We start from the raw sequence: 14,911 nt of genomic DNA on the forward strand, positions 1-14,911 counted from the left end.
TACTTATTAAAAAGCTTCTTATACGTGAAAGTGTGTTTAGCATAGTTTCACTGAGGTTTTGATTTTTCCTCCTTCCCAATAGAAGGCAGTACTTTCAGAAAGACCATTTGCTTTCCATGATTCTTCTGGCAACAAACATTAGAAATACTTGTAATTAGCGCTAAGATATTAGAAGGCATCCTCTAGAACAAATTACCTTATCTTAAAGGTCATGTGTAGTAAACACATTGAATTTCAGGAAAAAGTACAGGCTGAGGTGCTTATTTTTGTGGAAGCCAAGAGATCCCACTTGAAAAATGCCCAATTTGGATCCAATGAAGATTCTAGGCAAATAAACCCTTTTAGACATAGATTAAAGTGATCTTTAAAGTTGTGGTTTATTTAATAAAGCTTTTAACTATCTATAAACTTCTGATGGAATACTAGCAGTGATCAATAAAATTAAGCATAGTCATTTCAAATGAAGTGACCTATTAAATCCTCTTATGTAACCTTAAGGGGAAACCTATTAAAGGAAACGCCTGAGACTTGATTCTGGATTTTAAAGGCACATCAGTGTTGAAAAATATTCTTCATGAATGATCTTATATTGGAGAGATTTTAATAGTAACTCAGTTTTAAAACAAATTTTCTTCATATAAAAGAAGGAATTAGTACAGCATTATGGAGCTCTCCCATTCCATTTGGTATATGAAATTGCTGTTCTAAAAGATTATTAAAAAAATACAGGGATGATATTTTGACTCATAAGTTTCGTTTTATGAGCTACATATTAAGTGAACTTTACCTGTAGTTCACCTATTGAAGGATAGGCGTCCGTCTTGTAAAGGATTCTGTATTTTAAGATAACTTTCAAGTAAGAGCTTAACCTAAGATTTGAGGAAACAACGAAAACATACAGTTTTTGTAGCTTCTTTACTCATTACTGTGTGTGCTGCAGTATTTTTCAGAATGGATATAACAGAAAAAATGCTTTACAGTGTGTTTTCTTTGAACATGAGTTACTAAAAAGTATTTTATGTATTCCATCAGTTTGAAAGTTGTGCTGTTGACTAAATCCATCATTATTATTTCTCAAAATGCTATCCAGAAGATATTTTAGAAACATGGGAGAATATTAGTTTTGCATAGCTTTACTGACAGATTAAATAATGTGTGCAATTTAAACACTGTGTTACTAAGGGTGTACAGCTAGTAACAGTAAATAAACCAGTCAAAATAAATATCAACTTATGTCAGGGAATGTGAGATTCATCTAATTTCTGTATTACTGAAATTTCGCATTATAAATTGCTATGATTTTTATGATACAGAAATACATAATGTCCCCATAAGCCAGATTATAAAGAGCGAAGGTTTGTTTTTTTTTTCTGATACAAGGTGGAAGAAGAGAAAAAAAGAAAGCATGCAGCAGTGAGTTCAGTGGTTTCTCTAGATCTTTATACACATAGCTAGCCTGTTTTCTTCTTTTGGTTAGGTACTACATTATCATGACAAAAGCTGATGTCATAACTTGTTATATATTCATCACTGATGAAAGTATAACATGAGATGCTACTAAATGTTTACTAAAGTACACTGTGACTGTAGTAGGTGTAACTTAGTATTCAGGCGTGAATATGTAAGTCTGCTTTGGGTGTTTTGTGTCAGAAAAGGACAGCAAAACGCTCCATGTGTGGAGGTTGACATTATCTCTCTCTGAGAAGTTTGTCCACAGAGGAGTCTTTCCATGCCAACAAGATGGAAAGTGGTTTGATTAAAAATGAAAATCTGTGTCCTAAAACTAGTCAGATACCCTACTTGGTTAAGACATGAGAGAAAGGAGGACTGAGCACATTTGTAACTTAAATATACCATGTTTTTGTTTTTGTTTCCTACAGGAACACAAACTCCAGACCTGCCAGAGATCACCAGCTCCCACTTGGTATAAAATCATAAATTCATTACAGTGCTGAGAATATTCCCATCATGGAATTTCAGTGGCTGCTTGGAGTCACATTGTATTTCTAATACTGGAAATTTTCTTCACGTTTAAACGTATGGTCTTATATTCCGCCATATTGGATATAAAATACAACTATAATAAATTTTAGGGAAAGGTACAAAATTGGTATTTCTATTAAAATACCTTCAAAATTCACTTAAGTGTGATGCTGTGATAGGAATGGCGTCAGTAATGGAGTGCTGGGTTTGTGAATCACACCAAATGGGAGCCAGCAGATCCACAGCACGTCTGGACTATAGTTCAGATATGTTTAAAGTTACAAATGGGCTTAATTCCTCCTTCCACTTCACTTTGCTTCTTTGGAACATTCAGCACCTAATTTTTTGTTTCTCTTGGTGACATTTAAAGAATTACTTTGCAATGTCTTTTAGAATTTTTCAAAATATGTAACCAGTGTGTGTTAGAATTCCTTTATTTGCATGGTTACTTTTAGTTGTGATAGAGACCAGGCGTACTTGTTCTTAATAGACTTTTTTTTTTCCCATGGCGAGTATTCTGTTTGAATTTTTAACATTTGTGGTAAAATAGATGTGTAATACTGGTTGCTTTGGAAAACGAGCAGTTCTTCAGGGAAAATCTGTGGTGATGCCACATTGTAGCTCAGCTATAACGATGAAGTATTTTATCCTGAAAGAATGAGACGTTAAAATTCATATTTAACTGTAAAGGAAACTCTTTCTTTCCTTTTTGCAGAATGCAGTAGTTTCATTCAAAGAATTATGTGGCCTCTCTCCTGTAGCAAATCTTATGCAGTGCATTTTGGCAGTGTCTACGCGCTTGGTTGGGCCGGATAATACACCCTTGGTAGTACTGAATCTCAATGATCAGTATCCGACTATGGAGCTCCAAGGGATTGTTCCAGAGGTCTTGAAAAAGATTGTAACAGCATATGACATGGTGAGTAGTCCTTTGCGGTTATTTTATATGCTATCTGAAAGCCTTTCTTTTTGTAATATACAGTACCATGTCTATTTTGAAAGGTCATTTTAACCTGTGACTTCCTACTTCATGCTTCATTACATAGGCTTGAAAGTCATTCCCATGAATGTACAGCAACTGAGAGTGTTTTCATATTGAGTAAAACATGGAGATTAATATACTGCATGAAAATATGTGTTTGTACACTTCAGAAGGCAAAGTGGTTATAATGAAGAGGATTTAATGTAAAGAGGATGTATTAATTTACCTATTTTGCAGTAACTTGAAGCTTTTTGCATATCAATAAACCTCTTATATTAATTTGCTACTTTACATTTTCCAGTTTGTGGACCTTGATTTCCTTTGGCTTTGACTCAACATAGAATAGAAAAACGTCAGGAACTGCTTTTAGGAATTTTAGGTTTATAAGCACCTTGAAGTGTTAAATTCTACACATGCTTCTTTGTTTTTCTTTGTTATATCTTTCTTATAGATCTTATTTGATTAGGCATTTTTACATCTGTAAGCATTTGTAATGTTAACTTCAGCCCTTATATTTCAGTAAATATGTAAATTGTAGAGAGTGGAAATTGAAACATCTTGCAAGAAGGCAGGAAGAACTAAAACACTAAGTAAATACTGATTTACATCTGCCTTGCATTAAACTGAAGTATGGAAGAAAGATCCAGACGAGTATGATTTGAAATGTCCTCCTTACTTGAACTGCACTAATCTGGCACAGAGTAATTGAGCCTTTATTTATTTATTTAATGATTTCTTCAAGTTAATATATCATCTGATAATAAGTAAACATTTCTAGGAAAAATTTGCATTAATTTTGTGTGTTAAAATGAGAAACCTCACTTTGCAGGATCAAGTCACTGCTTTAAAAACAGTCCTTGCTATTTAAAGAAAGAAAATGAAGGAAAAGAAACCAGTAGCCCAGTTTCATATATATCTTCTAAGCTGCGTGATAAAAAAGAAGCAGCTTTAGAACAATTCTAGACCAAAATCCAAAAAGTACTCATTTTTAATTAGCAATTTAGGTAGAGTTTATGTAGTTTGGTGATTATGTCAATACAATAGAGTTTGATTGGGATGGTAGCACAGTTACAAGAAGACAGTGGTATAGCCTCTCAGTGGTAGCTTGCAGGATATCGCTATAATTAGGATGTGAACAAGCTTGATTGATGGGATTACACCTGTAGCATGTATGTAATGAAGTTCTGTCTTGTTGATGGAGATGTCTTTGCCTGCCGTTTGTTCTGATGTGGTGATCCTGTTGATCAGTTATTAAGCTATTCCAGATACTTAAAATCCTTTTGGAAGTCTGGATTAAATTTTTTGTTTGAATGTCAGTTAGAGGTGCTTCATGACTCCAGAATCCTTTACAATCCAAGACTGGTTTGCTCTTTGTCTCTCACATATGATTTTTTTCTCCCGTATCCTGTAGTCTAAACATTATTTGAATGTTTGTTTACTTTTTTCATATGTAAGAATAATAGAATATTTATTTAGTGACATGTTCAAAGCATTTTTACATTTCCTCTTCCCTAAAGGATAAAGAATTAATTTCAGAGACTAGTGCTTCTAGCTCTAAATTGTATTGAAGATCAGCAAAAATTAATATTATTTTCATCAAATAAAACTTATAAATTAAAATAATGAGGTGCATTTCAATTTGTGAAATTTGGTCTTGCTAATACTCTGTCCAGTTTGACAGAAGGTTTTAAGCAATTAAAATTTGTAGGGTATATTGGAAAATGAAGTAAGCCATGGCAGTTGTAGTGGTAGCTCTTGTTTCTGAAAACATTGTGAACCAGTGGCATCCTTCCCTCAAGGAGAGGAGAAAAGATGTGAAGCTACTTAACTCTTATATTGATATTTACTATAGTGGCAGATGTTTAGAGTCTGATACTCTCACAGAATGTGTTCTTTTTGTGTGTTTTTGGTGTAAATTATTATAGCGAGCCCTCAAAATGACACATTTTATCTCAATGGTTGGTTTTGGCTTAGCGATTTTTTTTATATGATTAATTAACAGGTGGCTGTAAAATTCAGCTTCATAATGAGAAGCCTTATGCAGAATTAAGGAAGGGTAGATACACCATCAGAGTGATTATTACCTCCTTGTCTTATTTTCTGCTGGCTTAGGCCTCAATACAGGTCAAAATTATATAGCTATGCTCTTCCAGTGTGTCAAGTACTCTTTAAGTATGAAATCATGTTGAGAACAGAGACTGTTTTAAATATTTATTAAATAAACCTTGGTTAGTACCATAAATGCATAAGCTGTTATTACCTTGTGTGCATGCTTAATGTGGGACACATAATGATATTCTCTAAGTACTGCTGTTTCAGGATCATGATATTTTTGGCTAACGAAGGGATTCTTCTTAGTCAGAAATACTCTCCTTTTTATAAAATGATAGTAAACATAGAAAGCAATATTCAGCCAAGATTTTTAATAATTCAGAATTTGTTTACATTGGGAGTGCCTAAAGGGCTCCTTGTTACTCTGTTAATTGAGAAAGGATGTAAGATCTTTACAGTGGCACAGCTGGTCCACATTGAAATAATTATAAATTATGCAGTACTGTAGGGGCATGTGGAAAAGTGAGAAGTCTTCAGCATGGCACAGGTACATATATATATATATATATATATATATATATATATATATATTTAAAGAACCAATGAGGCAAATGCTAATAAGTTAATTAGGTTATCACTAGATAATTGTTTTTTTTTTTACGTGTAAACTATTAGCACATAATGCTTAAGTTGTCAGCATTCACTACTATGTTAATGGAGGAGCTATAAGTGATGATAAAGGCTAGTTCTGTTCATGGGTTAAAATCTTGTATTTTTGAATTCAATAAGTAATTTGTCACCAGTGTTATTGGAACCAGAAGTTTACCCAGGAAATTTAGTGACATGAAATACAAGGATTTTCTGCTTTCATCCATGTTGCAGGAGCTGAGGTGTCTTTTCAGAATAATGAAAAACAAATATAACTAGGAATTTTTTAGAAAGACAAGTTATGTATTTTGCTCTAGCTTCTCCAGGCTCCTGAGTATTTTTCACCCTAACACCATTTAACAATGTTTTATTTCTCCCTCTCGTTCATGAACTTTAGCTTCCTTTATGTGATCCTTCAGCATGCACTCTGTTGGTGTCATCACACCCATCACTGATCAGTGCTGCAGACTGAAGCTTGGAGTTAAGGCAAGTGCCTCTTCCACACCATTGCATGTTTTTTTGAAATGTCTTATAACCTTTAAGATAAAAACAGTAAGTAAACCATAAAAAGTTATGCTATGACAAGAGAAAAAAACCCACAACTATCTTGTCCTAAGTCTGCAGCATTATTCAGTGATGAGTATAATAGCACTGCAAAGATGTGCTAGAGGATCGTACAAATGAAGCAGATACTGTTGAGAACTTGGCTGTCTCTGTCTGCCTGTAGTGGAGGATGCAGTGTCCCTGCTGATGAAGACAAGGTTTTCTGAACTTTGCAAGCACGTGTTTGCTTCTAAGAGGAAAGCTAAGACAGAAAAGTCAGAGAACTCTACCTGGGTGAAAGAAGATAAAGTAATGCTGTTACAATAATGAAGATTAAATATTATTAAACCCTAATTAGATAATGCTGCTAGGTCTATTTTTTCACAGTTTCTGATGGTGTTTCTGTGTTGTTGTGGTTTTGGTTTGGTTTATTTTTTTTAATGTTGAGGTTATGTGATTCAAAATGTCTGCAGACTACAGAATAGGAGGTTTGTGTTTGATTCAAATGAAATCAAGTAAGATTAATAGATTTTGTATACATACCTTAAGGATAGGCTCGAGAGCAGAGATGTGTTTATTGGTGGTGGGGGTTGTGAGGTGAAGACAATGGGAGATGTGAAGATACAGAAAAACGAGTAAACTGGAAAACAACATATGATTGATGATTAGTAGCTCTATAGTAGTATTGGTAAAATGTTAATAGTCCTGCCATACTTCAGCTATTGCTCAAACCCCTAAATATTCTTTACCTTTAAAACTCATCTTGATATCTATAGATTAATTGGGTGGGGCACTTCTGTATTTGGCATGGTAGATTGAAGTTCGTAATTTTGAAGGAAGCAAAGAATATATCTATTGCCACTTTCACAGGGCCTGAAAAAGAATGATTAGCAGATCTCTTTTGAGTTATGCTTAGCTTTTAAAATCTGTATTAGTTACATTGTTGTTGGTGTAGGTCCATGGTTATGGTTGCTTTGCAATATGGTGACAGGGATTTCAGTCATTCTGCTGTGGTTATAGAGTTGTATCTTGAGAGAACAAGTAGATGAAGACTTTACTACTTCATCTCAGCTTACTAATGTGCCACAGATGCTCAGCTGAGAAGCCTTTATTCCTCAAGTTGCTGTTTGAGGTTGCAAACCGCTGGGGTAACCAAAAAATATAGTACTAGATACAGTGCTGGTAATTACCAGTTTATCTCCAAAAACTGAGTGAATGAATAGGTTCCTTTAACTCTTGAGTAACTTTGTTTTGATCTGAATGCTTAATTTCTGATTGTGGCAGAGAAGGCTGAGTTCAAGATGGTCACCAATCTCCTGTAATCAAACTCAATCTTTGGATCTCGTTATTTCAAATCACGTGATACCTTCTGACCACTGTCTGCTTTGTGCACCCAAAGACAATACAGATTTTTCCATCTGGTATATTTTCTGAGGAGTACGTGACTGGTATAGGCTGTGACAGCTGTGTTCTGATTCCTGGTTGGCTCAGAATGTTGTTCTTGAGCCCATGTCTTCTGGAGTCCAGCTCCGTGGGTGTTCCATCCTACAGTTTAACTCTTAGCATCATCTGACTTACAAAGCAAAGAACTTGGCCTTTGCACAGAAAATTAAAAAGCTGTTAATTCCTTGCTTTTATACTTAAGAGCATAACTACATTATGATGAAGAACTGCTAAAACAAAAAGGTAAGAGAAGTAGGCAAAAGAACAGACATTGTAGACGCTCTGAAGATACTTCACAGGGGGTTTGAAGTAAATATATACCACCTACCAAAAAACACTTGAAGAGGACAAAAAGGGGAGGAAGTGCTGTTCAAAAGAAGGAGGCATCTTCCAGAAAGCTGAAGGCACATGCAAATAAGGAAAAGAGGTTAGATATTTAGCCCTGGCATGGTTAAATAAAAAACAGAAGAAAGCCAACAGTGAAGAATTTCAGGATCAACCTGCAGAGACTTAAAAATAGCAGTAACTCTTTTCTGAAAATACTGGAAACAGGAAGCCTGTCAAAGAGTGTGTATGACCACTAGTTGATCAAAGTATAAAAGAAAGCTCCAGGAAAATAAATAATGCCACAACACTAAATTAATTTATTCGTACATTTACCTGTGGAGGTTAAGGTTTCACATGAAACACTTGTTTATGAAGGACTTGTAGTATTCATTGCTAACTGAAATGCCAGTAAAAGATATTACACAGGAAAAGCAAAATGACTGAGAAAAAAATTAGCAGAAAGAGGTGATATTCATTCAAGAGTTCTGAAAGATCTCAAGATATATCCAAACTGCTAATTGTTGTGTGTATCCTCTCACTTAAAACTGACTATCAAAGTTGTTAGTGTGGTGCCAATGTTTTAAGAGGTTTCCAGGGAAGATCATGAAATTACAGATCAGACAGGCTGACATCTGTACTGTGAAAATGGGTAGAAGCTGTTTTGAAGAAGAAAATGAGAGGAAACACGGGGAAAAATGTAATGTTGGGCAAGAGTCAGTACAGCTTTTATAAAGTGAAGGGCTCTTTAATCTCTTGGTGTTCTTTGAAGTCAAGAAGCATGGAGACATGGAAGATTAGTCTGGTTGGATTTTCCAAAAGCATTTCACAAAGTCCCTTTTCAAATGCTCAGTATAGAAATAAAGTTTCTATTAAATTTTTAGCCTTTTAAAATTCTCAGCTCATTTCTGATAGCTGGAGTAAATGTTGAACTTAACTTGATGTTCCAACAGGAAAAGAACTGTTAAATACAGTTGCTTGTGTTGATTTTTGCATTAGAGTATATTTTTCCAGTAAGTGGATGGTAGCATAACTCCAGCAGCTTTGACCTAGCTAAAATAGCCAAGTACTCTTAAAGATGGAAGACTTAATGATGCCCCCAGATTTGCAAAGATCATCAAGGTGTGAGGTATGTGGATGCTTAGAGTTTAAACAATTTTCTCAGTCTTAGTGGTAGATTGTTATAATGTCTGTTAAAACAGTAAGTTTCAGAGTTGGCAATATAAATGCAATATTTAAATACTGATAACACACACTGTCTCACTAGTTTCGTTATTGCCTCTGGCTTTGTACAGTATGTTTACTGTCATTATCAAGTCTCTGCAGAGTTAGAACTGTCTTTATTTAGGTAATAAATGGATGTAGTTCAGTGGTGAAGGGATCTAAAGGAAAAAATACATCATTCATTGCAATTTAATATTGCAAATAGCCCAGGTAATGTTTTTTCCCATGTTTAATAAATTATAACAATTGTAGATCCTGGGTTTTGAGATTAATTTAATAGTTACTGATGGTGTAGTTGTTAGTCTGTCACAAAAACTGATGGAAAACAAACTATTGATGGAAAATATAGTGAATAGCTTGGGCAGTTTCTTCAAAAAGGGTTATGTTGCTTATTATCAGTTTTTATTTTCCTGTTTTATAACAGGGCAGTCATTCTAAACTGAAGGTTGCAATTATGCTTACAAAAGCAGAGCTGCAGATGATAACCTCAGTTAATGTTGGGCTTTCCAGTCCAGAAGGGCAGAAACAAACATCTAATTTTAGATATTCGGACTCCAGTGCCAAACGTTGTAAAGTATGAGCTGTTTTACATAGATTGAAAAGCTCTGATAATGACAACTCGACGCTTCTGGGAAGTCAAGATTTCTTCATTTTTTTTGTTAAGAGCGTGAAGGGGGAAGCTTTTTTATCCTCTCGCTGATCCCATTACGGCTAATGGCTGAGTCACCGTATTCATTAGAGCATAAAATAATATGACTACTTAGGAAGAAGAGTTCATCTAGCTTGCCATCCTGTTTCAAATGTAGTCCAATGGAATGTTTATGGAAGAGCATAAAAATAGGTCAGATGCATAACAACTTCTCTTAAATGTACTCCGTATCTCCAGTAGTAGTTCTCTCTTTCTTTCTCTCTCAATGAATTCCTAATTTTCTGTTTGTCGTTTTGACACTTTCTGGGTGAAAAAATTGTGGTTATTGCTACTGTTACTGACGGATTTAGTTTCAAAAATAACACTACGTATTATTTTTTTCATAAGGATGATAAATTTATGCCCTTCACAGATACAAGATATTTTCCTTTCAAATGTATGTGATTCCGTATTGTCCACTGTTTACATAGTGTTTTAATTCTATCAGCTTTAATTTAAAAATGTTAAAAATGATTTTGCTGTAACAGCCAGAGTGTCATGAAAGCAAGGAGAAATGACTGCTAGATTTAAAATAGTTTGATGTCATTGTGTGCATGGAGAGCTGGTAATTGTTTTATTTACTCTGTCTTCAACCTAGTCTTTCTCAAATACTTCACTCATGAGAAATTAAGAAAGAAATAAGACTTTTTAATGGAGAACTTGTGGACTGTTTGTTCCTTTGGTAAATTTTCTTGAACTGTGGGAAGTCGAATTCATTTTGGGATACTGCAGAATTAAGAACAGATGATGTCCTATTTTTTCTTGGGCCTACAAGAATTAGTTTTGGTAAGTGGATTTCATCTCTTATGCTCCTGCACTGCATTATGGCATAATCTCAGTTTGTTTTTTTCTGAAGACAAAAAAATCCCTGTTCCATGTGTGTGTTTCCTATAATATAAAACATCTCTTGAAGAAGTGAGAGAGGAAAGAAGAGCTGAAAAAGTGAAAGCATGAGCCCGTTCCTATGTTTTTCCCACTTATGAGGGTGTACTGCCACTGTCATTAGACACAGCATTATGTTTATATCATAATATGCCAGTGAGTTAAGGAAGCATAATGGAAATTTCCTCTGCCTTGTCTCAGAAAAGGACAGTGTTTTGAAGACTAAAGTGAAACATAGTACTTAGTGATATCATAACATATATGTTATGGTTAAGAGTGGTGATCCTTCCCCTCTGTTCAGCACTGGTGAGGCCACACCTGGGGTACTGTGTCCAGTTCCAGGCTGTCCAGTACAAGAAAAACGTGGACATATTGAAGGGAGTCCAACCAAGGGCCATGAAGGTGATGAAGGGACTGGAGCACTTCTCCTGTGAGGAAAGGCTGAGAGAGCCAGGACTGTTCAGCCTGGAGAAGAGAAGGTTTGGTGGGCCCCCTCGTCAATGTGTGTAAATGCCTGAAAGGAGGCTGCAAAGAAGACAGAGCTAGGCTCTTCAGTGGTGCCCAGTGACAGGAGAAGAGGCAGAAAATGAAACACAGGAGGCTCTAAACATCGTTAAACACTTTTTTACTGTGAGGGTGACAGAGCAGGGGAACAGGTTGCACAGAGAGGTTGTGAAGTCTCCATCCCAGCAGATATTCAGAAGCCATCTGGGCAGCCTGCTCTAGGTGACCCTGTTGAGCAGGTGAGTTGGACCAGATGATCTCCAGAGGTCCCTTTCAACCTCAGTGACTCTGTGTTTCTATGCTACATTTATTTTCTTGCATAGCTAGAGAGATAATTTCTAATTTAGATAATATGTTTGCTAAAAAAATGCTTGGAAGCAAATTTTAGTTTGATGTGAGGAGTCCTCTGTGTGTACAGAAGTAGCAGATGGCATTTTCTTACTTTGACACTTTGGACTATACCTGGATACTAGAAAGATCAGTCATTCATTATAGGGCAGCTTTAGACTGTCTGGGCAAAACCACACCTGATTTTTATGTATAATGAAGTTATTATTGATGGTTGTCCTAGGTCAAAAAGCTCAGTTCTAAAAACTTCTTTTGATCGGAGATGTCGACTTTGCCGAAACTCTTATTTACACAGAATCACTGAGGTTGGAATGCACCTCTGGAGATGGTCTTGTCCCACTGCCTTGCTGAAAGTAGGAGTAGATAGAGCAGGCTGCCCAGAACAGTGTCCAGTTGGGTGTTGACTGTTCCCAAAAATGGGGACTCTACAACATTTCTTAACAACTCTCTCTACTCCACGCTGAACAGTCTCTGCTCTCTCACTCTCTCCTTATATGAAAAATGCTCCAGTCCATTCATGAATCACCTTTGTGGCTCTTGCTGGGCCCTCGCCAGTATGACTGGGTCTCTCTTGTACTGAGAAGTCCAGGCCTGTAGGCAGCACTGTGGATGGGACCTCAGCAATGCTGAGCAGAAGGGAAGGATGACCTCCCTCGGTCTTCTGGCGATGCACTGCCTGAGCTGTGTTCAACTTCTTGCCCTCCAGGACACCCAGGTCCTTGTCTCTGCAGCTGTTTTCCAGCCAGTCGGCCTCCAGCCAGCACTGCTGAGTGCGTGGGGTCATAGCTCTGCATGTGTGGGACTCGGCACTTCCCTTGGCTGAACCCTTTTCATGGACTTGCCAGCAGCCCCCTTCTCCAGCCTGTCAAAGTCCCTCTGAGGAGCAGCACAGCCATCTGCTCTATCCACCCTCCTCCCAGGTTTGTCTCTTCTGTCAGCTTGCTGAGGATGCACTTTATCCCATCATCCAGGTGATAAATGATGATGCTTGAACAGTCGTAGCTGCAGGATCAGCCCCTGGGGCCCACCAGTAGTGACTGTCCTGCGGGTGGACTTGGTCCTGCTGATCCCAATGCACTGAGCCTGGCGGGCCAGCTGGTTTTCAGTCCACCTCAGTGCCCACTTACCTGACCTCTACTTACTTCCTGAGTTTGTGTGTGAGGATGTTACAAGAGACAGTGTTGAAATCCTCAGTAAAGTCAAAATAGAAACCATACACTGCTCCTCCTTCCTCCTTCATTGTAGAAGTCTATCATGTTGGTTAGGCCTGATGTCCCCTTTGTAAATCCGTGGTGACTTTCCTCCATCACCTTCTTGTCCTTCTTGTGTTTGGAAACAGTTTCTATGAGGATTTACTCCACCACCTTTCCAGGGATTGAATTGAGGCTGACTGACCTGTAGTTCCTTGGTCCTCCTTCTTACTCTTCTTGTATATAGGAGTGAAATTTGCTTTCTTCGTGTTCTCAGGAATGTCCTCTGATTGCCATGACCTTCCAAAGATAACCATCACATCAATCTGCCCCCTCAGGACTCATGGTTACATCCCACACATATGTCTCTGTGTTTGATGAAACTGGCTTTAAACCAGACTCTGTTGCCAATCAATACTTGATTTACTTAACGTGAATTAATCAACTCATGGACCAGCTGTGATCTTTCTGTGTTAATTTCTGAAATTCCTCTGGGATTTGAAGAAAAACTTTAAAATACAAACAATAATGTGTTCTGCTGGGGCCTTTGCAGGTTTTTCTCATCACTCGTCAGTCGTAGTCATCAGAAAGTTGTAATCGCTAAAAACTGTTCAGCTATCTTTTTTTCAGTTATTTTTTTCCATGCAACTTAGCAAGGTGTTCTTCAGATACTTTAAAGCTGTGCTAAGAGGTCTCCTGGAAAACTGCAACTGGAACTTGGGACAGAGAAAAGTATGTTGTCCCTTCTGTTAAGATGCTGCTTCGTAATCGCTGCAACATTTTTCTTTGCTGTATATCACTCCGTTTGAACTTGAGGACCTTGTGCTCTTTGAAAACTGAGTAGCACTGAACTTGTGGTGATTGCAGTCTCAAGGGTGGTAGGTGTAAGGTTTTTATCAATGCTTATTGAGTTTTGAACTTGGCTCAGTAGTGTGAACATGAAACTCCTGATTGTTAGAATTCCACTTCTGTTTATGGTGGTGCTGGTTAAAAGTTGGACATTTCAGAATGCTTTCAGTGTTGTATCTGCATCGTTGCAACAATTCAAGTAGTGAGGTTTAATATGAGTTTGCAATCTGATTTACCATTCGTGTCCTTCCTTCTTGCTATAACACCAGTCTTCTGCAGTCAAAATCAAAGGCAGCATATGTAGCTTGAAACAGTTCTTCACGCAGCTTCAGAGCAAGCCGACCATGGCAATTGTCACTGAAAGGTCTAAGAACGATTCCTTTACCTGTTCCAGTATCCCAAAAATGCCTTCTGGTGCATTGACATTGAACACTGGACTTCTTGGATACAGTTTATACATATTTTTAATGTGAAGTGAACTTATTCTGTTCTGGTGCTGGTACATATAATGGTTCTTGAGAATTCCAGTGTTTCTATGCTGTCTCTACCAGCATTCCTTCCCTTGCCGGTGTTGCTCGGGGCAGTGGTGGCAACTTCTGACCCTCTCTGGTCACACACATTTTTTGAAATGGTGCAGATACTATTAGCAGTTTATGTTTTGTAGTAGTTTGGGATGCCCTGTGCTTGGTTTCTGTTTTGTTTTTTCGTGGTGTTTTTTTTTTTTTTTTTTTTTTTTTTTTGTGAAGGGCTATTTGCTATTGGTGCTATTTGTACTGTTATATACTTAAAATGTAATCTGCGTTTTCCAGACATTTTATTATTACTACTATTAAGAGCATCGGTTTGGCCAGTGAATACTAAACTGTTTGCAGAAATGGTGTAGTTTGTGGTTTCAGAAGTACATCTAATATGCTGAGATTTGAGACAAAAGGATAATGTGAACATCATATTGTGGAGAGTGCCAATTTAATAAAGGTTTGGTTTATACCTACTGTAAGTATGGTTTCAGTTTTACTGTTGGAATGTAGGTCTAGCAGTATTGGCAACACATATTCACAGATTTCGAAATGTAAATGTGTAATGTGCTTTACTTGCTAAAAATAAAGTTCTTCTTCGGTGTTGCAGCTCTGTCAGTGAAGGTATTTTCTCTCACTGAGTTTCATTAGCCAGACTCAGTTTATTGTTGGCTGTTTTTTCCATTTTAAAGTGTGGCTAATGTCTCTCTTGCTGTGCTACCAACCAGTTCCACAT

The 14,911-nt window shown here is 37.0% G+C and overlaps 1 protein-coding gene across 6 annotated transcripts in view; it reads left to right on the top strand.

Moving 5' to 3' along the window:
* PLCL2 (phospholipase C like 2) overlaps positions 1-14,911 on the top strand; it is a 102,867-nt gene that overhangs the window by 59,390 nt on the left and 28,566 nt on the right. For 4 of the 6 annotated variants that reach the window (XM_065051479.1, XM_065051481.1, XM_065051480.1 and 1 more), the window contains exon 4: positions 2,699-2,902. The exons of 1 other annotated variant lie outside the window; for it this stretch is intronic. In XM_065051479.1, the coding sequence (XP_064907551.1) occupies positions 2,699-2,902 (204 nt within the window). Of the gene's footprint in view, positions 1-2,698; positions 2,903-6,062; positions 6,152-14,911 lie in introns of all 6 variants that reach the window. One more of the 6 variants, XM_065051485.1, reaches the window with a different exon arrangement.

The sequence above is a fragment of the Columba livia genome, chromosome 2, assembly GCF_036013475.1.
Source record: "Columba livia isolate bColLiv1 breed racing homer chromosome 2, bColLiv1.pat.W.v2, whole genome shotgun sequence".
Lineage (NCBI taxonomy): Eukaryota > Metazoa > Chordata > Aves > Columbiformes > Columbidae > Columba > Columba livia.